This window comes from Rutilus rutilus, assembly GCF_951802725.1.
Source record: "Rutilus rutilus genome assembly, chromosome: 4".
Taxonomy (NCBI): domain Eukaryota; kingdom Metazoa; phylum Chordata; class Actinopteri; order Cypriniformes; family Leuciscidae; genus Rutilus; species Rutilus rutilus.
The window spans coordinates 32637115-32659463 of record NC_140212.1 but is presented as its reverse complement, the minus strand read 5'-3'; the positions used below and the strand labels follow the sequence as shown (position 1 = coordinate 32659463).

The 22349-nt window shown below is 37.1% G+C and overlaps 1 protein-coding gene across 3 annotated transcripts in view; it reads left to right on the top strand.

Moving 5' to 3' along the window:
• The window catches only part of LOC311289694 (protein NLRC3-like), a 58059-nt gene that overhangs the window by 2266 nt on the left and 33444 nt on the right, over positions 1–22349 (top strand). The window contains exons 2-4 of one of the 3 annotated variants that reach the window (XM_084407914.1): positions 11306–11665; positions 11827–11889; positions 19118–20966. In XM_084407914.1, coding sequence (XP_084264040.1) covers positions 11410–11665; positions 11827–11889; positions 19118–20966 — 2168 coding nt within the window. In that variant the 5' untranslated portion in view covers positions 11306–11409. Of the gene's footprint in view, positions 1–11305; positions 11666–11826; positions 11890–19117; positions 20967–22349 lie in introns of those variants that run through there. The other 2 variants (XM_084407916.1, XM_084407915.1) reach the window with 2 other exon arrangements.

Genomic DNA, 22349 nt, shown 5'->3' with positions numbered 1-22349 from the left:
CAAACACCCCAAGTTCATTAACATGCAGTGAAAATGGTGGATGCACATCGATCAATATTAGACTTCAGAAATCACTGTTGTGGCAATTCATTTTTCTTCATGTAATGTATATGCTTGCATGACTGATTTAAGTGGAAAATTACTGCTATTTCCGTCACCTAAAACAACCTGAAAGTGTCTTTGCAACAAAAGGTGTTACGTAAGAACCCCACACACTTCTTTTTTTTTAGAAGCAGTTCCTTCTTTCTCAGAGGCTGAGAGATGTTTTTGTGTCTTTATATGGTATAAATCTTAAATGTAATTAACATTACAGGAAAACTGCAGGGTGTGTGATATGTATAAACAAAGTTGTTCTTCTCTGTAGAACATTATACATAATCGACATAATCCATCAAGTTTAAAGAAAAACAAGAATATATATAATTATAAATTTGGCTCATTTTCTGGTAATAAATAAAAATTTCAATAAATTAAGTTATACCGTAAATGCATTGGCTCTGCGACTTAAAAATTCCGATGTTCCATTTAGGCTGAGTAGGTCTAGTTTTAAATATGTTGGGATTAATATCACCAGAGGGCTATTTCATAAAAGACACTAAGAAAAGGGGGGATTCAATTCCAACACCTGACTTGAATGAACCTTACCCCAACCTTGAAGTTGGGGCTAAAGCGGTTTCATAAAAAGTAATTGAAGTTCACACAATCCCACTAATTTGATCCAGGTTTATCTAGTCTACATAATTGCGTGTGCACAAACTTTCTTAAACGTCGATCATGGATCAAATCAATTAGCTATCCACCATCAAACAGCATATATTTTTTATTTTATGCGTTTGATACATGTTTTTTTTTTTTTCTCCGTGCAAAACTTACATTTCCTAGGTATATTCTCCATCTGTAAATGTTGGAAAGTTTCCATTTTGCTGCTAAACTTCACATTTAACAAGCGCTGCTGCGCACATGCGCACCAAATAGGAGCGCAATCATTTTGACTGAAATATATACATTTTGCTTGAAAAATTTATATGCGATATTTTTAATACCAGAAATATCTTCAAACTATAATCATTTATGTTTAGGATGTTGAATAAGTTGCGGTGAACTTATGGGTCATTACACTCATAGCCTATATTTTATACTTTATTTTTTATTTTTTTATTTAACCGAAGTAATCATTTTTAAGAAACCAAATATAATAAAGATACAAAATATAGTTTTGGGTATAGGACCTATGCTACTTAATAAAGATGACTTATACTTATTTAGAATTCTATGAATTACAGCTTTTAAAGCAATAAAAACTTTTTGGGAGAAATCAAGAATCCCCTTTTTAAATGATTGGTTAGATTTTGTTTCTAAAGTATACTATGGAGAGGATAACATGAGATTAAGAGCAAAAGTATACATTTTGGAAAGATATGGGCAACTCTAAAATGAAAGGATATTCCATAAAATAAACGAATACATATTAATACATTTTTTATACAACCCTCCCTTCCTTTTAATCCTAGTTATTTTATTTATTTACTTATTTAATATTGTTAATTTAATAATTGTTAATTAATATTGTTATTATTTGATATTTAAATAATATTACTTGAATAACTTCTTAGGAAGTATGTGTCATTATAAGTGTTTTATATAAATGTGCATGTTTAATTTTTATTCATATTTATTTATATAAATATTTGTCTTTTTTTATGTAAAACTATATACTTATTGGTTATTGTTCTAATTATGTGTTTTTTTATGTGTTGGTGGGTATTATCACAAAAAGAAAAATAATTAATAATTATTGGGGGAAAATTATGTCTTTAAAGAGACTGTCCATTTGTATAATTGTGTTAAATGTGTTTGAATTGAAAGACATAATAAAGCACATAATAAATAAATAAATATATATATATATATAGTTGTTGGACATTAGATGGGCCTTTAGAATTTTAAACCTACAAGTAAGTGTATTTTAATGATAGCAATAAATGTAAAGGGACTATTGTAATGGGGTAAATCAAATGAAGGCTAATATACTGTAGTTACATTACTAAGCTAAGATCCATCTTACCAGTTAAAAATTAGTCTGTGCTTTTGTAATTATTTTTAATTTTGTGAATTTAACTTCTGCTTTAAAAAGATTTTTTTTAAGATTGTAATGTTCTTCTAATAACCATAAAAATGTACTACAGCTGCCAAACAAAACCAGAGAGAAATGTATTCATAAATCTTTAAAACAATCTAATTAAAACTTGGGCACAAAACATTCAGCCAGTAAGAAAAGAAAACATGTGGTGTGTGTGTGTATATACAGTGGTGGTCAAAATTGATGGCACCCCTGATAAATATGATTAAAAAATGGCTGTAAAAAATAAATCTGCATCGTTTATCCTTTTGATCTTTCATTCAAAAAATGCGCAAAAACCTTTCATTGAAGTAAAATAATTGAAATTGGGGGGTAAATCACATTATGAAATAAATGTTTTTCTCCAAAACACGCTGGCCATAATTGTTGGCATCCCTAGAATTTTTTATGAGAAAAATATCTCTTAAGTATATTCCCATTAATATTTACATTTTTAAGCACACCAGGGGGACTAGGAACATGAAATTGTCCGGCTATGACTTTGTGTTTCTTCATATTTAAACTCCTGTGAAACAAGAAGGCCAAATTCCCTTGCTCATCCATCACAATGAGTAAAACCAAAGAATATAGTTCTGATGTGCAGCAAAAGATTGTTGAGCGTCACAAAATAGAAAGTGGCTGTAAGAAAATATCTAAAGAATTGAAAATCCCCATTTTGACCATCAGGGCAATAATTAAGAAGTTATAATCAACTAAAGATGTTACAAATCTGCCAGGAAGAGGATGTGTGTCTATATTGTCTTAATGGATGGTGAGGAAGAAAGTTTGAGTGGCCAAAGACTCTTCAAGGATCACAGATGGAGAATTGCAGAGATTAGTTGAGTCTTGGGGTCAGAAAGCCAAAAAATTTTTTATCAAACAACCCCTACATCACCACATGTTGTTTGGGAGGGTTTCACGAAAAATCCTCCTCGCTCCTCCAAAAATAAACTCCAGCATATTCAGTGGTCAGACACGACTGGAACTTCAAAAGGGACCGGATTCTGTGGTCAGATAAAACAAAAAAAAGGGCTTTTTGGCAGCAAACCCAGCAGATGTGTTTGGTGCAAACAGGGATGAAGAGTACCCCATGCCTACGGTTAAATATACTGCTGGATCTTATATGTTGTGGGCCTATTTATTTGCTGGAGGTCCTGGACATCTTGTTCAGATACATGGTATTATGGATTCTAGCAAATACAAACAGATAAAAAACCTGACAGCCTCTGCTAGAAATCTTGTAATGGGCCGTAGTTGGATCTTCCATCAGGACAACGGTCCAAAACAAACATCAAAATCAACACAAAAATGGTTAACTGAGCACAAAATGAAGCTTATGGCCATAATACAATTATGGCCAGCGTGTTTTGGAGAAAAACATTTATTTTATAATGTGATTTACCCCCCACTTTCAATTCTTTTACTTCAATGTAGCACACGTTTGTAGGTTTATATTGTCTCATTTATCATTGTAGCCTTTTAAAGTTGATTTTCTATATATTGTATATTTATTTTTGGATTGATAGTGGTTAAAGATCAACCTAACCATATATCGTATTTCAAGAAATATAGAAGACAAGGAAGAAATGTTTGTGCGCAAATGTGTGTGCGTATCTTCAACTTCTGGTTTCTTGCCAGTGTCAGTGTGTGCAAGTACTTCTTTTTTCTATGTATGTCCATGATGTGCACACAACATAACAGGAAGAAGTTACACAAATCAGTCTTACACAAGAATAATCAAAAGTGAAGCCTAAGAAATAAGAAATTATTCAACATGTTGTTATTTGGTGCTAAAAAAAAAGAAGAAGTAGAATATGGGATATTGTGGTTGGATCCAAGTTCTAAGAAATCTTAAATTTTATGGACACATTTAATCCTTCATATAATGATTTATGTGCTTGGATCATTTCTATTGATTAAAGGTGAACTAAGTAACTTTTTTACCTTAACTGAACAGCTTCGGAGTCATTGGAATGGTTATATTACTTATTTCGGGTTGAATGGTGGTCGTTTCGCACCCCCCTGGTGCCCGTGAGCGGAAAATACGCACTTGCAACTTTGTGGCGGCGGGCCGCCGGCCGCCGCGTCAGGAAGTCTCGCGTGATATCAGGTCTCGCGATGTAAACAATTGCTTTACGGCCAAAAGAAATCTGCTAAAATGCCGTCAAAATTGCGCTCCCTCACGCTGTTCGAACCCGAATGAAGAAGACGTTTTAAAGAATATCCCATCTGCTTTGATGTCGTTGATCTGCTAGCCTCTGGTGTCTGAGAATAGCCAACGAGTTTTTACAACAGTGTTGTCAAATATCTATTCCGAAGCTGTGGGGGGAGCTCTAGAGAGAAACCTGCGAGCAAAAAGCGAGAATACAGCGAAGAAATCCCGAAGCTACTGAGTGCTGCTTTAAACAACAGATTAAAACAAGACGTGGTTTGTTGAAGGTTACTGATCATTGACATCCATCCATCTGTCTTTCGTGCCGCTTATACTATATGGGATGTGGCAGTGCTGGATGATTACTGGACGTACTGCAGGGTACATGATATCAGAGTAAAGAGGTTAGGGAAGTACTGGAATCATTCTGAAAACGTAATGGGAGCTATTGGGAAACTATATGGGAAAGATTTTTTTAAATTGAAAACCATGCAATGAAGAACACCTACAATAGTTTAACTTTGTCATGTCATTGATTCATATAACAGTAAGAGAGAATAATAGATCAAATGTAATTTAAATAAACAAAATTTTTAAAGCAGAGCACTAACTGCTATTCACGCAGTTGAATGCCGATGCAACGGCTGTATTTTTTATCAGCCTTTTGTCTGATAAAAAATACTTTTTATCTTTCACTTTATATGTGAAAAAAGTCACATCTTTTTATCTCTTTTTCGGACTCGTTTCAGAATGGACTTTACTGACAGAGAGAAGGCAGAACTCGCATCATGTTTATTTTTCTTTATTTGGCAAAAAGCAGAACACTTTATTGTGAGTATACACAAAAAAATAGACACTTAACAGGATCGAATGATGTATAACACTTATATGCAAGATCAAAATCAACAGAGTATTTTGAGTCTCTTTTGCACTGATTAGAAAAAAAGTGAGCTGGTATCGCTGGCGCGACCGTCGACCCCAGGGGGTTAAGTACTCACCCGCAGCAGGTTAAAGTTATTCTGGAATGTAATGATGTAGAAGACTGTTCTTGTTTGAAGCTCAGTTTGTAGTTATAAGTAAAGTCTCACAGGAGGCAATATTAATAAATACAATAAAAATGTCTCAGGTTACGACTGTAGGGCCCTATGAAATCCGTTTTATTTTTTCTCAAATTCCGTTTTATTTTTTTTCAAATTCCGTTTTTTCGGATTTATTTTTAGCCCTTTCGGATTTTTCGGATTTGCTTGTTTTCTTTTCACTTCTAAGTAGTATTGACCTTTAAAAATTCAGTTACACAAACTCACAATTCAGCTTTTTTTTTTTAATTGTTAATATATTCAGCAAAGCACATTAAAAATTCTCCAAAATTCAGCCAAACCTTTAACAAATCTCTGGCCAAAAATAACAGTAACATGAAGGTAACAATTAAAAGGTAGGATTGATGAATATTAAATTAAAGATTAAATTAGCCTTTAAATCATTTTTCACAAAAAATGTTTTATAAAAATATAAACCTCACATATTTAAGCCTTTAAATCATTTTTATAAAAAGAATCAAAAAAGATACATTACTGACATTTACAAACACAATGCATATTAGCTTATCTTTAATTATTAGTAAAATTCTGTCCGATTTTTATGCATCCATGCTCTGTGCTCTCCACAACCACAAAGAAATTTTAGTAGCTAATAGATTTCCACCACCGAAAAACGTTTGCTGTAGCTCTGCTACAAGATTTATTTACGGAGAAGAGAAAAACACCTGTAGTGTTTGTGGTGCACCCCCATCCTTTATGTTGACTGAGCTTTCAATGTTGTTATGGAAAGGGTGAAGTTGATACTGTACGTTGGTTCTTGTCACATGAACTGCGGTGCGCTTGCGGCATTCTGAAAAGTTGGGGTGTTTTCATCTCGCTGCGCCTGGAAAAAATTAGCGCGTCGCTTAAATTATGAGCGCGCTTGCCGCGCGCCTACATTTGAAATAACGAACGTGAGCGCGCAAAAGACACGACATGTGAACGGCCCCTTGACGTGCTAGTTACCTCCAATCAGGCCACGGAGACCCTTGCCATAGACGGTAAAAGATACGCAGCAAGAAGAAACACTAGTGGTTCACGCGTGCGCGCATACTGAAAAGCGTGCTGTTTGCATCACTGTATATTAACTTTATTGACATATGTCTCTCTATATGGCTCTGGGTTTAGGTAGAGACCTTTAAACTTAAAAAAAAAAATCGTTTATTTAATATGTCAACAAAATATATGCAAATTCCATGCGTATAAGAGAATTCCGTTTTCATGTGTAAATTCCGTGATTCCGTCCGCGTTTTCCGCATCACGGAAATCATAGGGCCCTACGACTGTAACCCTAGTTCCCTGAGAAGGGAACTTGCGCAGTGTCGATGACGCTTTGGAAACGCTCCTGCATGATTGTGTCTGAAGCACTTGTGTCAACTAGTCCAATGGAGAGAGTGAACGTCACGGGCGGGTGACGTCATGACCAGGAAAGGATAAAAGCACATCCGGTCTGACCGGCGTCAGCTTCGATTTACCCAAAGCAAGTCGATCACAGGGATGCAGGGAGTATGGCAAAGTGACGCAGCATCTCGTTCCCTTCTCAGGGAACTAGGGTTACAGTCATAACCTGAGACGTTCCCATTTGAGGGAACTTGCGCTGCGTCAATGGTGCTTTGGGAACAAGAATGCCCGAACGCCATACGAAGAAGAGCCTGTCTGTGTGAATACTGAGAGCACAACCTAGATAAGACCACCTGTGAACCTGGGGCAGCGACGAGAAAAAGTCTTAGATCTTTGAGTTCAGCTCATGAAAAATGGGGGCAAAAACAAAAGTGTTGCATTTATAATTTTGTTCAGTGTAAATGAAAGCTCTAGCGTTAAGTTCTGCCAGGAAGACTTAATTGTTACGTCACTCTACTTTTTATCTATCCAATCACATTCCAACACTTGTGGTATATAAGATCGGTACTTACTCATGTTTGAGTTCGCAGATGCTGACGCTTCAATTCACCACCATCCTCCCCACCTCCTCCAAATTGAATCCTTCCCTCATCCTCCTCACCACCACCACCAGGATGGTCCCTTCCATACCTCACGGGGGTCGGCTGCGCCCCTGCCTTGATCTTCAGGCAGGATATGCAGAGTCCGGACCCTCAGATTACGAGCTACGGACGGGGCCTATGCCAAAGAACTTTATTGCTTGCTGGGTTGCTAATAAATGGTTAATTGTCACAGTATTTAGTCTCCCGAGTCTTTCTGGTAGAATTACTGTTTCCTCCATTACAACGCCGTTACCATTACTGACAATAAAATGCGGCGTTACTATAATTGAGCTCACTGAAGCAGTTTTTGTCCGAGTAGGCTCTGCAAAGTTTTTTCTCTGGTGTGTGTGTGTTTATGAGGTGCCGGGCTGGATAAAAGCGAGGCGAATGCCGCGAGCGCACTCGACAGCGCGCAAGAGAGACCAAGTGTGTCCGAGAGCATGCTCGACAGTGCGTGAGAGAGACAGAATGTGTCCGAGAGCATGCTCGACTATCTATTGTGTTTTGTTGTTCCACTATAGTAATGATAATATTTTAATATTTAATTTAATTTAATTTAATTTAACTCTCACATTGTCCCACAGCAACATTAAAATAGTGTAGATTAGTGTACAATGTTTTATAATAATAATTGATTTTATTTAGTGTCCATTTCATTCATTTAACATATTTAATATTTCGCGGTATCCAAGTTATTTCACATATTTAACCCTCTGGGGTCTGAGGTGTTTTCTGGGCCTGGAGGTGTTCTGACATGCTCTGACATTTGTGCTTATTTCTGTTACTTGTGACATTTTCATGGCTAAAGTCTGATTACACTGTATTTAGCACAAACTCTGCTACAATAATATATCAGCAGCATGTGTGTAAAAGTTTGTAGTTATGAGATAATGACGTTTATGCGTGGTTTGTGAAAATACAAAAAACAATTGTCACTGAAATAAGCTCATGAAATCCATACTGATTATTTCTTCACAAGACTTTTGAAAATTGTATCACGTATAGCCTAGAATATTTGCTCCAAAACTATGTGAAAATCATCCTGATTGCTCATTCAGATAAGACAATATATTGATTTAAAAACTGTAAGACGTGTTTTGTGTAAGAAAGCTTTATGCGGGAGGCGTGATCACGTCATTAATATGCATGGATTTCACACCTGAGAAAGACAAAGACACTCCCCTAATGGCCCTATTAGGAGCTATCAGGCCCTGTCATTCTGAGCAACCTTGCACAAAGAATGAGGAGATTAAAAAAAGAATGGCTTTTTGATTGTTTGGATTTATTTACAACACAACATAATCCAAAGATACACAACAAATGACAAAAAGCACACTATTGAAAACAATGATTCAAAGACAGAGACCTTTGTGCCATTCCTAAAAACATTGTACATACCTTTAATTTCCAAGGTGTTTGATTTTCACTTTACCATGTTCATATACAGAGACTCATGTGAATGTTGAAGTCAGCAGGACTCAGTTGCATCTGGGCCCTGTAAAAAAAAAAGGGCAGGCTGCCCGTCATCTGCATTCCCTTGTTGTACAGCCTACCGAAGTTAATGAAAAGTTTATGATCATAATAATAATATTCAAGTTGTACCGGCAAAAGTGCGTGTTCAGTGCTGTTCGCGAGTGTCACGAGTCACCACAGCAATCAACTAACCGCTTACGTTTCTGTGGTAACCTAGAGCTCCTGCACTGAGATTCAAGCGGCTGCAGCTTGTTAGAACAGCAGCGAAAATGTGAAAGTAGGCTATATAAACTTTTATTGACTTCAATCTTTTATTGAAACAGGTGCTTTGCTGTGCAAAGAGACATTTCGAAACATTTCACCTAGCCTCCTTTCACTTTTGCCGCACATACCCTTTTATGTCCTATAATTGTGTCCTATTGTTGATAATCCGCGCAGATTTCAGTTGACCGTTCTGTTTGAAGTTATTAATAACAAAACATGAATGAATGAGAAAGAAAAGAATATTGAAAATAAATATTAAAAGCGCGATAAGTCGTGAAAGAGAACTTAATTCTACTGACAGGATGCTGTGCACGCGCTCCGAGCGCAACACGGACAAGCATAGTAGCCTTTGTCTTCGGTTGCTCGCCTAAACGGTCAAATAAACACAGAAATATATCAAAATGCCAAGTCGAGTATTCACGTAAACACTGTAGATGCAAGTACTGTGTGCTCTCTCTCTCTCTCTCTCTCTCTCTCTCTCTCTCTCACACTCACAGGATTTATGCTCATCAGTTGGTAACTCAACTCCATGTTGCAAATTATTTATTGTTTGCTGAATATTTGTTTCTTTTTAGTTGTCTATGGACCTAATAATTACTGGGCTAGGCTACTGTTGAAATTTTATTGAAAAAAAAAGCATGTCTTTAATAAGAATATATATATATACTATGGCTCTTTTGGAAAAATGCATTAACCAAAAATGAAAAAAATGTCTCTTTGGTCAAAAAAGGTTTCCGACCCTTGTTTTAGGCTAATACACCAACAGTAAATTTCTGTATAATAAAGGGCAATATTTTGCATCCAGGTCTATCATTTGGAATCTTTACATTGTATTGTTGCTCAGAATTCGAGTAGCCGTATATCTACTCATATATCCGAGTAGGATTCCCCCCATCCCCCTTGTTTTTGAGGTAACGAGCGCGTTCGTGTGACGCGTGGACGATTTGCATGTCAATCTCTTTTGCGCGTGTGGGCGTGGTCAAATTAAAAATAATGAGCAAGCGTTTGAGAAGCTGGACATCTTGTTGGTTTCATACAAATTACTTAAGCAGAGAATATTTGTTTTCAGTTTGAATCCGATCATTTAAAAGTACACACTTAAATGATTATAAAGATATATGGCTCATAAATGTGTGACTAGTATTCGCTGAGTTTGGTTTCAGTTTATAGACGTGCTCAAGAAAAAAAAGTTCAGTGAGGCGGAGAGGCAGAAAGCACACCCTGTTTATTTTCTTTATTTTACAAAAGCACAATGTTTTGATTTGATTGTAAGTGGACACATACAAAAGTAGAAATATCACAAATTCTTTTTTCATTTTTCTTTTTTTCTGTATGACCATAAATGACGGCGTAATTTAAGTTTATTGTGCTACAAAGTGAAGAAAATCCAGCAAAACGCGCAGGCGCGTTTGTCGACCCCAGAGGGTTAAACTTTTTTTTTTGAAGTAACACAATAGTTACTTTCCCTGGTAATTAGTTACTTTTGTAATAATGTAACTCTACTAACTCAGTTATAGTTACTTCTCACAAAAAGTAATGAATTACTTTTTTTAAGGTAACTTACCCAACACTGGACGGACGTCACCCGCCCGCGATGTTCACTCTCGCCATTGGACTAGTTGATATAAGTGCTTCAGACGCAATCACGCAGGGGCGTTTCCAAAACGTCATCGAAACAGTGCGAGTTCCCTCAAAAGGGAACACTTATTAATTACTTATAACAATCTAGGGGTTTACTACATCAACATCATTTCAAGTATTTCAGGTACTTTCCAATCACATAGCATTCAAGCGTTTTTATATTCCAGCATGTATGGCATTACCTTTAAAGCAAGTAAAGTAACATTTCTTCAAAGCAGGTAAAAAGCAATAACAATATCAATATTCAAAACAACATCAGTTTGCACTGTTTCTGAACTCCCTGAAACGCCTTGTAGTCTTGAGTTATCTTTCAGTCAACTTTCAGGACATCGTGGTGTCGCCATGTCCAAGAGATGCCAATTCCCAGATCTTATACTGAGATACATCCAATTTCTTTCCCAGCTAATTATGTTCATAAATTTAACCAACTGTGTATGTGAACTGTTTGTATTTCAAAATCGATGCAAAAAACATGCTTTCTGTGCACGCGCTTAGTGCGTTTTGCACTCAGAAAACCATATTTCTGAAGTTTAAACTGGCAAGGCTATTTAAACACATGCAAAAAATAAACGTTTCTTGTTTTATTTGTTGTTGGCAGAGTATCTAAGGCACAAGCTGTAAAAGCACCACCCTTTTCTGGAAAGGGGGCTGAGAGAAGCAGCTCATTTGCATTTAAAGACAGCCGTGAATCCGTGAAGGACGATGGCATCTGTTGAAGAGCAGCTTCTGAATTCACTAAAGGAACTGGTAGAAGCTGATCTAAAGGAGTTTCAGTGGCGCTTAAAGAATCATGAGCATATATCAAATTGTGAAATGGAGAATGCAGATAGGTTAAAAACTGTGGATAAGATGGTGGAGTGTTTTGGACCAGAAGAAGCTGTGAAGATCACGGTGGAGATCCTGAGAAAGATGAACCAGAATGAACTGGCTAATCAGCTGGAGAACAAACACAAGCAAGGTAATGTTTAATTTGCTATGACTGTAATGTGATCGAATGTTTACCAGTGTGATGGTATGACTTAAATCTTTCCTCTTTACTTTGCTGATGTGTTTGTGTAACATATCTCCCAGTGAGTGATCTTCTCTCTCTCTCTCTCTCTCTCACGCACACTCACGCAGGTCAGGCTGAAGGCAATATAAAGACATCTGCTGCTGTTGGAGCTCATTCAGTAGAGAAATGGGGTAAATAACAAATCACTCCCTATACATGGAAACAAGATTAAATGTAACAGCAAAAAACAATTACAGGGCCAAGAATAACAGCGGCAGACCTTAAGGCATCTTTACACAGCGGAGTTGTAAGGCTGCTCTATGTCGGCACAAAATTCTGTTTAAAGATGCAACGCCGCATAAAAGCAGACATAAAACATGCTGGGTCTTATCCACCTCAGTAGTCCAGGCAAAGTAACTCATTTTGGAGCCAAAAATAGTAAAATATTTTTTTTCAGCATAGATCATTTCTATGAGGTGTCCAGAACAACATACTAAAAGTCCTAAGTAATCCTAGTTGAGGAAATATGTTAAATTCTCATCACTCCGAGATGTGTGCCAATAAGGCCAGGCAACAATACACCCCAATGGGGCTATTTTTTTCCTTTACTCTGTTGGAAACTCAGAATCGAAGACCAAGAGACTTGGTTCTTTCTTCAGCAGGATTCTTTGAGAACACGAGCTGTCGGTAGCTGCAGTCACCAAAGTCTAACTGAGTTCTATACAGTATAGTTTTTTATAGATTTACAAGGAGGAGGGACTTTTGGAGGTGGAGATAAATCAAAACAAAGGATAGGGATGATTTTATTCAATCAAGAATCAGCATAACACTATCATTCAAATGATCCAATCATGACACTGTTCCGGGTATACAAAGGTTAATGTCCGACACCTGGGTTGCTTGACTTAATCTTCTTTGAAATGTCATCATCTATGCCTCACAAGCTAAAATCAGTAACCTAAATTAAACATTTAATAAATTTGTAATCCTACAACTCCTATCAAAATGAAACTTTACACAATGTTAGTACCCATGAAAAGTACATTTTTTTGTATTACAAGTTTCTTTGAAAATGAATTTGAATATGCAAATGAGCTATACACTAATTGAATATAGGCCACCCAAAATACACCCACATAGGGTTATTTTTTTACTTTACTCCTACCACAATAAAACTTTACACAATGAAAGTCTACAAGAAAAGTAAAACATTTTGTATTACAAGTTTCTTTGAAAATGAATTTAAATATGCTCAAAATACACCCTAATGGACTTATTTTTTCCTTTACTCCTATCATAATCAAACCTCACACAGTGAAAGTATACATGAAAACTACCATTTTTGTTTTACAAGTTTCTTTGAAAAATCTATTTTAAATATGCAAATGAGCTCAACACTAGGCCTAATTGACTTATGGCCAAGAAACCATAAAGTAACAAGTAGAAAAAAAACAGGGGCCAAATAACTAACACATTCATGTCCTTTCAGTAAGTTAACTTATGTATAAACACTAAATAAGTCACTTGCCACACTTACCTGGGTCACTTGCCACAAAAAGACTTATATTGACCTTAAGAATTGATTGCACAATCTTGCCTCCAGTTGCTTTTTTTTTTGTGAACAAGCCTTACCTAATGACATTCCCCCACTGATAACATCAGAAGAAAGTCAGAATAGCCATCTTAGTCATTAGTAACGTGGTGAGAGAAAATTTTGGGCTGGTAGATTTACAAATTATTGGTATTGTTGGTAAGATTACGAGATTACAGGCAGAAGTCATTCTTACCAACTAAACGATTCACTCTCACACAGAAGACAGATGAAAAACCGGATAGACACACTTTCCAGACATTCCAGCTCTTTAAAATAATTTTGCCAGACACCAAAACTGCTTCTCTTTTTGTAGTTAGCAAGTATTTCAGACCAGGCGGGCCACACATCAGACTTCCAAGGTTTGTAAAGTAGCTTTGCAGTGTTATGAGAAGCTAGCAACAACAGTATCTAGGTTAGTTAAAAAAAAAACCTGTTGTTGCTACCTTGTCGTGGTGGGGAGGCTTGTGTGCCTCCGTGACCCTGAAGACTATACCGGCAGGGGTTATACCCCTGGCAGGTACTACCAAGCCAGGCAGTTTTCAGGTTAGAGGCCAGTCTAAAAGCAGCATTGCCATCACCCATTGGCAGTAGGATGATTGGATGAAGATTGGGCCAATGTATTTGTCATACATATGAATGGTGTTTCTGCCTATGCAAATTAGGACATATTCAATAAGTGTGGCGCTCATGTGCATATTCAAATTCATTTCAAAAGAAACTTGTAATACAAAAAAAAGTTACTTTTCATGTATACTTTTACTATGTAAAGTTTTATTGTGGTAGGAGTAAAGGAAAAAATTAAGCCTATTTGGGTGTATTTTGGGCATATTTGATTAGTGTATAGATCATTTGCATATTCAAATTCATTTTCAAAGAAACTTGTAATACAATTGTTTTTACTTTTCATAGGTACTTTCATTGTGTAAAGTTTCATTTTGATAGGCGTAAAGGAAAATAATTTGCCTGTATTGTTGCCTGGCCTTATTGGCACACATCTCGGATTGATGAGAATTGAACATATTTCCTCAACTAGGATTTCTTAGGACTTTTAGTATGTTGTTCTGGACACCTCATAGAAAAGATCTAAGCTGAATTTTTTTTTTTTTACAATTAGTCTGTCGTAAAACACTAATTTGCCTGGACTAGAGCTCCTAGTATCAAATCCAACTCTGATACTGTTTTGTCCTGTAATTTCATTGTGTAGCAAACCACCAAACAGCAGTGAGCTATTCACCATTGAATACTACTAGTGCAAAATGCCCGTGCAAAATCAGTTTTTGAGTGTTTTTAGTAGCCTAATTGTTGGTTTGATGTGTTTTAGTGCTCATTGTTACAATTACACAGCAAAAGTTCAGTGACATTTTTATATGTGCATGGTAGAAAGCACAAAGTGAACTCCGAGAAAACGCTTATGCTTGAGCAAACAGTTTGTGAATAGGCTGATGCCCGTGCAAAATCAGTTTTTGTGAGCTGATCGCCATCAAAAAAGTTCAGGAGATATTTCTTAGCGATGGCTGATTTCAACAGTTTCAATATGATAAAAAAATAACTTTTTTATTGATTCAATTGATTAATTGCATTTTGAAAAAAAAAAAAGTGTCATGAATTTATTGCATTTTTGGGGAAAATAATCCGTTTTTATAATAAATCTTTGAAAATCAAAATCTGGATTTGAAATTTTTTATGTTATTATAACCTAAAGATGCTATGTGAAAGTTTGAAACAGAAAATAGTGGTTTTCATCTTGTCACTTTCTTGGTAAAGAAAACACATTTTTACTCAAAAGAATCAAAATGGATTTATCAAGTTTTGGAACCAAACTCTAATATTCATAAGTAAACAGTGTAGCTGACAGATTGTCAGAATGTTTATTTTTAAACCACAACCTTCTTGGGGCTTCTTTGACCGATACAACTCTCTGTTTATTTTTAAACCACAACCTTTTAAAAATGATATATTTAACGATATCTTTAGCATTTCTCATCCAAACAACGTCAAACTTGGCACTGCACTTACTCGTGACCGTAGCGAGACACCTGTCAAGTTTGAAATCCATCGGACTAACGGTTCGAGAGATATGCGGTTAACAGACACACAGACAGACAGACAGACAGACACACAGACAGACAGACAGACAGACGTTTCTGTAATTTATAGAGAGATAGTAGGAAAAAAATGTTGTTGAAGTTTGGTTATTTAAGAAATTCATAATAAATAATGATAAACCAATATGTGACCCTGGATCACAAAACCAGTCTTATGTAGCACGGGTATATTTGTGGCAATAGCCAACAAAACATTGTATGGGTCAAAATTATAGATTTTTCTTTTATGCCAAAAATCATTAGGATATTAAGTAAAGATCATGTTCCATGAAGATATTTTGTAAATTTCCCACCTTAAATATATAAAACATTTATTTTTGTGAATGGATGCAGCACTATCGCCAATAGAAATGGACAACTTTAAAGGCGATTTTCTCAATATTTCGATTTTTTTGCACCCTCAGATTCCAGATTTTCAATAGTTGTATCTCGGCCAAATATTGTCCTATCCTAACAAACCATACATCAATTGAAAGGTTATTTATTAAGCTTTCAGATGATGTATAAATCTCAATTTAAAAAAAATTACACATAAGACTGGTTTTGTGGTCCAGGGTCACATATGTGAGATGTGTGGTTTATTTAAACTGCAAAGGTAAAGATGTGAAGGGGGAGGAGAATTTATACGTTCGTCATGTTTAGTCGATAAAACTCTTCCACATAGGATACACCTGTGTATCCTCGCTCATGACTCCTTTGGAAGCCTCCACACTCCTCGATCCTCGCCTTCTCCCGGTGCAATTAGAGAATTGAGATGTCCTACAAAATGCCTGAGCTTGATCGGTTTCCGGGTCATAGAATGGAGGACGGAGAAGCGAGGAAACGAGGAGGGATATTGAGAAGCACCCTTGGAGTACGAGTGTGATTAATTTGAATATAGTAGTTATTATCACACATGTTGTGCCGCGTCACCTCCTGGGTGGTTTCTACCACGACCATGTAACTCTTATGTTGGTCACAAGCCACTTCTTCTATTTATATTACTCAACTCCTGTAAAAGGTCTACCTTTATAGATTCAGGAGGAGTCAGGTAGGCGTATAATATTCTCTTCTTTGATTATATTATCTCAGAGTAGAGCCCTGCATTTCAGCCAGAGCCCGACGGGCCCCGACTTTTTTACGCCCCTAGGGCCGGGCTTCGGGCCAATTTTCACGTCATAGTTCACATGCGGGCCGGGCCTCGGGCCTTTTTTGGGTTATCCTTCTTTTTATATTTTTAGACATTAATTAAAAAAATATGAGAAGTTGACGTCGACGATAGAAGAACAAACATAGAAAGACATTTAATAACCTCATAACTTTCATAATCTTATAATTACACTGACATATGATTGACATGACAGTCTCACGCACGCAAGCACGCGCACACACAGAAGGTTTCCCGTCAGCGCAACCAACGATTCACCTCACTTGCAAATAATGCAGAATATTAAGAGAAAAATCGCAGAGTGATAGAAGAGAGGACTGGGTTAAAATCTCCCACTGTGGATGCTATTCTTTTTCTCCACGATGCTCTGTAGAGACTGTTCTAACTTTTCGTTTGATTGGACTTTATTTTCGTTTAACTGTTGGAAACTAGGCTACTGATGTTTTTCGTTTGATTGGACTTTATTTTCGTTTAACTGTTGGAAACTACTGGAAAAAAGAATGGCCATGTTCTGTGGTGCATTTTTGAGGTAAGATAACCTGCAAGTTTTTTTTTTTTTTTTTTTTTTAATTTGCTCTATTGCTCATTTCGTTTGCGTGCGCTGTTGCGAGCAGCCTGCCCTGAGCCTGCCTCAGTATTTCAAAAAAAATGTACTCACTGTGGTTTAATAAATAAACATTAAACTAACTGTCTGTGAAATGTTTTATATCTGTGGATTTGATTGTAGCCAAGTAAAGTATTAGCGTTGATTTGAGAGGCTAAATTGATCAAACATGTTTTACTGGCTGTTGGCTCGGCTGCTTGGTCGTAATTTTTAGCGCAATTTTCCACCGGACAAAATTGCGATTGTTAACTCATGATTTCTGTTCTGTCTGTGCGCACCAATCTTGCACTTCTATCTACTCCTCAACCAGACCACCTAGAGACTTCGGGTTTTCGGCATTATGTTAAGGAAGGTCTAATCTCGGGAACGCACAAAAAAAATCCAGGAAAAGATTTACTATCTCTTAGTGTTGTGATCCCTTGACGTCAGAAAATTGCGCTAAAACACTCACTGAGTTTTTATTACTTTTTTTTTTTTTTAATGCTCCAAACATTTGTCTAAATTAACTTAATAAAGAAATGAAAAGAAAAGAAACATAACTAACAAAACGGACATATTTTAATGGCTGAAAATGGCTGCCGCTGTAAAAAAAAAAAAAAAAAACGACCTCGGGTGATAATTCTGATGAGCTGTCGGACACGGGTCGGGTTAGGGTCTGAGCGTCTCGGGCCAGGGCCGGGCTCGGGCCTAGATTTGAGGCCCGTGCAGGGCTCTACCTCAGAGTTTACTCTGATCACTGCCGTTCCCCCTAGGCCTACAGTTCAGATAACAACCAAGCCTTCCTGGGTGGTGTGGGTTAGCCCTTCCGTTCAGACCCACAGTCCACAGCTGGCTCTCTGCCCCAGAGAACAGCTATACCTGCTCATGCACTCCCACGGCCCACTCTGTTGCGACTGGTTGTCAACCTTGACTGACTTTGTAAAATCCATGGGATATAGCTTTTTCAGACAGTTATTTCATGATACCCCAAAAGGGTTCTTACTCTTCAGCAATAAACAGACTTGGACAATAAGTTTTGAGTGATTGCAGTCCTCATTCTCAATTTATTATTTCTTGCAAAGGCAAAAGCAAAAATACACCACTCTATGCCGGATAAGCTGGAAGTTCCATGGGCCAGAATACACAATTACATTTTAATGCTTACCCTGTCTTCGTTCTATATATATGCTCTGTAAGAAAATCCGGTGTCGTCTTCTGAAGGTTGTGGTCTGTGGCTGGCTTCCGCTTGCTGCTTGCTCTCTCTCTCTCCAGAAGATCTTACACACACACACACACACACACACACACACACACACACACACACACACACACACACACACACACGAGAAAGCTCAAAAAGGCCCCATTTTATAATCACTAATGACACAATATCTCTACATTTGCGCACGTTGCTTCTACTTGTGTCAACATAATTACTGTGTGCATTTAATTTTTACATTATTAGCGTCAATGCTTGGTTTTACCTGCTTTTTTACAAAATGCTTTTCCTGTTTGCGTCAATGGCATTAGCAATACACACATTTTTTATTGTACATTTGATCAGTTTTCTACCTTTCTAGACATTTAATGCCGGACTGTCTTTATATTTAGCAGTTACACACAAAAATGCTCCTGTTACCCAGAACCCATGTTCACCCACACACATAATGCAACATACGTCATCTTTACAGGATGTGGACTACACGTGTGCACACACAGTACATGTTTTTGTCACCTTATGAAAACTTCATGGCCCCTACAGATTATCCAAGATCTGTAATTCTTTGCTTTTTTATTAAATCTTTTCTTATAATTTAGTTCTTTATCTAATTGTTTAGAATAGAATACTCCATTTCTCTTGACAATGTGCTGTAGTTATTTTTGTAATGGGAGCTGCAGACTAGGTTATAATTTACAAATAGGTTTTATAATGAATTTATGAAAAACACAATCACTTAGTCTTTGCTGTTTTTTCCCTTCTTCCTTAAAGGCTCAACAGCAGATGACAGTCAAGCTACCGTTCATGACTATACAAAGACAAGTCAAGCTACTGTTCATGACTATGTAAAGACCAGCCACAAACTGAAGGACAAATTAAAACAGGACTACGAGCGGATCTTGGTTGGTAATTCACAGATGGGTCATCGGCAATACCTAAATGATATTTACACTGATTTATATGTGGTGGAGAATGAAACTGGAGGAAGAGTCAATGACCATGAGGTGATACAGATCGAATCAAATCACAACCAACTGACTGCCAAGGAGAAGCCAATCGAGTGTAATGACATGTTTAAAGTCCAGTGTGACACGAGTCGACGAAACAGAAAAGTGCTGACAATGGGGATCGCAGGAGTGGGAAAAACTGTCTCTGTCAATAAATTCATCCTTGACTGGGCTGAAGGAATAGAAAATCAGGATATAGTCTTCATATTTCCATTTCCATTCCGTAAACTGAATTTGATTAAAGAAGAGTACAGTCTCATGGACCTGATTAACAAATACTTCTTTAGTAGTCCTGAAGAATTGCCCTCTCTTCCTGAAGGTGACGGTAAGGTCATGTTCATCTTTGATGGGTTGGATGAATGTCGCTGCACTTTGAACTTTAAAGAGGATGACACATGTACAGATGTTAAAGAAAAAACAACAGTGAGTAAGATAATAATAAACCTTATCAAGACACACCTGGTTCCCTCTGCCCTCATCTGGATCACATCCAGACCAGCAGCAGCCAGTCCGATACCCCGTGACTACATTGATCAAGTGACAGAGGTCCGAGGATTTAACGATGAGCAGAAAGAGCAATACTTCAAAAATAACAGCAGTCCTGAGGTTTCTGAAAATATTATCAGTCACATCAGGAAATTCAGGAGCCTGTACATCATGTGTCATATCCCTGTCTTCTGCTGGATCTCGCTCACTGTTCTTCAGCCTCTACTGTATCGAGAGAGCAATAACAAAACTCCCACAACTCTCACAGGGATGTACACAAGGTTCTTAATTTCTCAGCAGCAACAGATGGAAAAAAAATACTGTGATGACCCTGAACCTAAAGCCAATACAAGGTCTTTTGATGAGATTATTCTGAAGCTTGGGAAACTGGCCTTTCAACAGCTGGAGAAAGGTAACCTGATTTTCTACAAAGAAGATCTTGAGGAATGTGGACTAGATGTCAGCGACGGGTCAGTGTACTCTGGGTTATGCACTGAAATGTTTAAGGAAGAAATACTTTTACGAAGAAATGTTTACAGCTTCGTACATCTCAGCGTACAGGAATTCCTGGCAGCTCTTTATGTGTTTTTGATGGGCAAAGACAAGAAAACAAACCCATTTACTGAATCGTGGACAGAAAAACTGGCATGGAAACTGTCCAAAAAGCCACTGTTTAAGCTTCATACGGCTGCAGTCAATAAGGCTTTACAAAGCGAGAACGGACACCTGGACCTTTTCCTCCGGTTCCTCCTGGGTCTGTCACAGGAGTCCAGTCAGAATGACCTGAAGGAACTACTGCCAGGACTAAAACTCAAAACAGAGAACATCAAAAACACTGCTGACTATATCAAAAAGAAAATAGAAAAGGAGAAATCAGTAGAGAGGACCATCAATCTCTTCCACTGTCTCAATGAACTGAAAGATGACTTTGTGAAGGAAATCCAGGAGAATCTGAGCTCAGGAAAACTTTCAGCACAGAATCTCTCCTCTGCTCAGTGGTCTGGTCTGGTGTTTGTGCTCCTCATGTCTGAAGAGACTCAGGAAAAGTTTGAACTGCAGAAATACAGAAGATCTGATGAAGCACTGATGAGACTACTACCAGTGATCAAAAACACCAGAAGAGCATTGTAAGATTCTCCTTTACATTCATTTATAGACTGTTATTCATTTTAATTGGGGCTTTATTTTACTCGGTTGACTTATTGGCCAAGACTTTAAATGTATCAACGTGTGTTATGATATGAAATGCCAATGTATCTCCATCATCAGACAAGATGAGTCTTGAGTTTTACCCACTTTTTTAAGGTGTTGTGAATTGAGAAATCTAATTTTCCCTGATCTTTTGACATATAAGAGGTCATTATACTATAAAAATATTCTGTAAGTTTTTCAACTCAAAACTTCCTAGTTTCAGATTTTGTTACATTATTGTGTCATGTAACCATCTCTACAGAAAAAGATCAATGCCGTCTTTCCACCCATCCCATCAATTTGCACGTGTCTTGTAGTAAAAACACAGGATTACTCAAGCAAAAAAAAAAAACATAGAGGTACCTCTTAGATTTACAAAGATGTTTTGCAGTGTCAAGTTGTGAAAATTAGACTATATTTAGACTATATATAGACTATCGTTAGACTATATTTGATCTGACAGCAATGTCACAAGACACAAGCGTGAGTAACAATGTTTTTACCATGTGTTACTATTGCTTTGTCTGTTACAGATAATTTGATGTACTGAGCCCCGCAGTCAAAAGTAAAAGTTGTGATAGTTGTGATTTGCTGTTCTTTCCTTTGCATCTGAATTCCTGGGGTTAATGCATTGGATTATCGGAAGGAAGGAAGCATATACAGAATGATGCTTTTGTTATTGTTTTGATCTAAGTCATTCTATGTAATAGTTTTATTATGAGATATTTTGTTTTGTCAATCAGTTTTGTTATCAGTAAGCAGGGATTAAAGTTCTCCGTCGCTACGACGGATTTCCGTTAATTGCAGCAAGTCTATGACGGATTTCCGTCATTGCGGGTTCCAGTCTGTCCTTAAAGTCTTAAATTCACTTTTCATAATTTTAAGGCCGTAAATAGGCTTTCATTTCTCAAATAGTGTAATAAATATCTTAATTTTAGTTTGAATAGGTCTTAAATTAAGGAAAGACGAGGCGTATTCACCCTGCTGAGGGGGATGTGATCAAAGCCTGGAGTGGAGCAAAAGCACGTTCCTCTCTCCACTCTAAGCACTCTGTAATCACTTCGCTCATAGTCCACTCCGGGTTTTCAATTACCGCTCACGGAAAGTGCATGTCAGGCTACAGCTGAGCGCTGAGGTAGAACTATATTTCAGTGACACACTTATAATGCAGGTAGGGCTGGGCGATATCGATATAAAAAATATATCGATATATTTTTTAAATGCGATATGGAATTAGACCATATCACATCGATATAGTTAAAATTTGCGCTGTGATCCTTGCTCCCCGCGCCTCCGCTCCTCCTTTTCCACACTGCGTG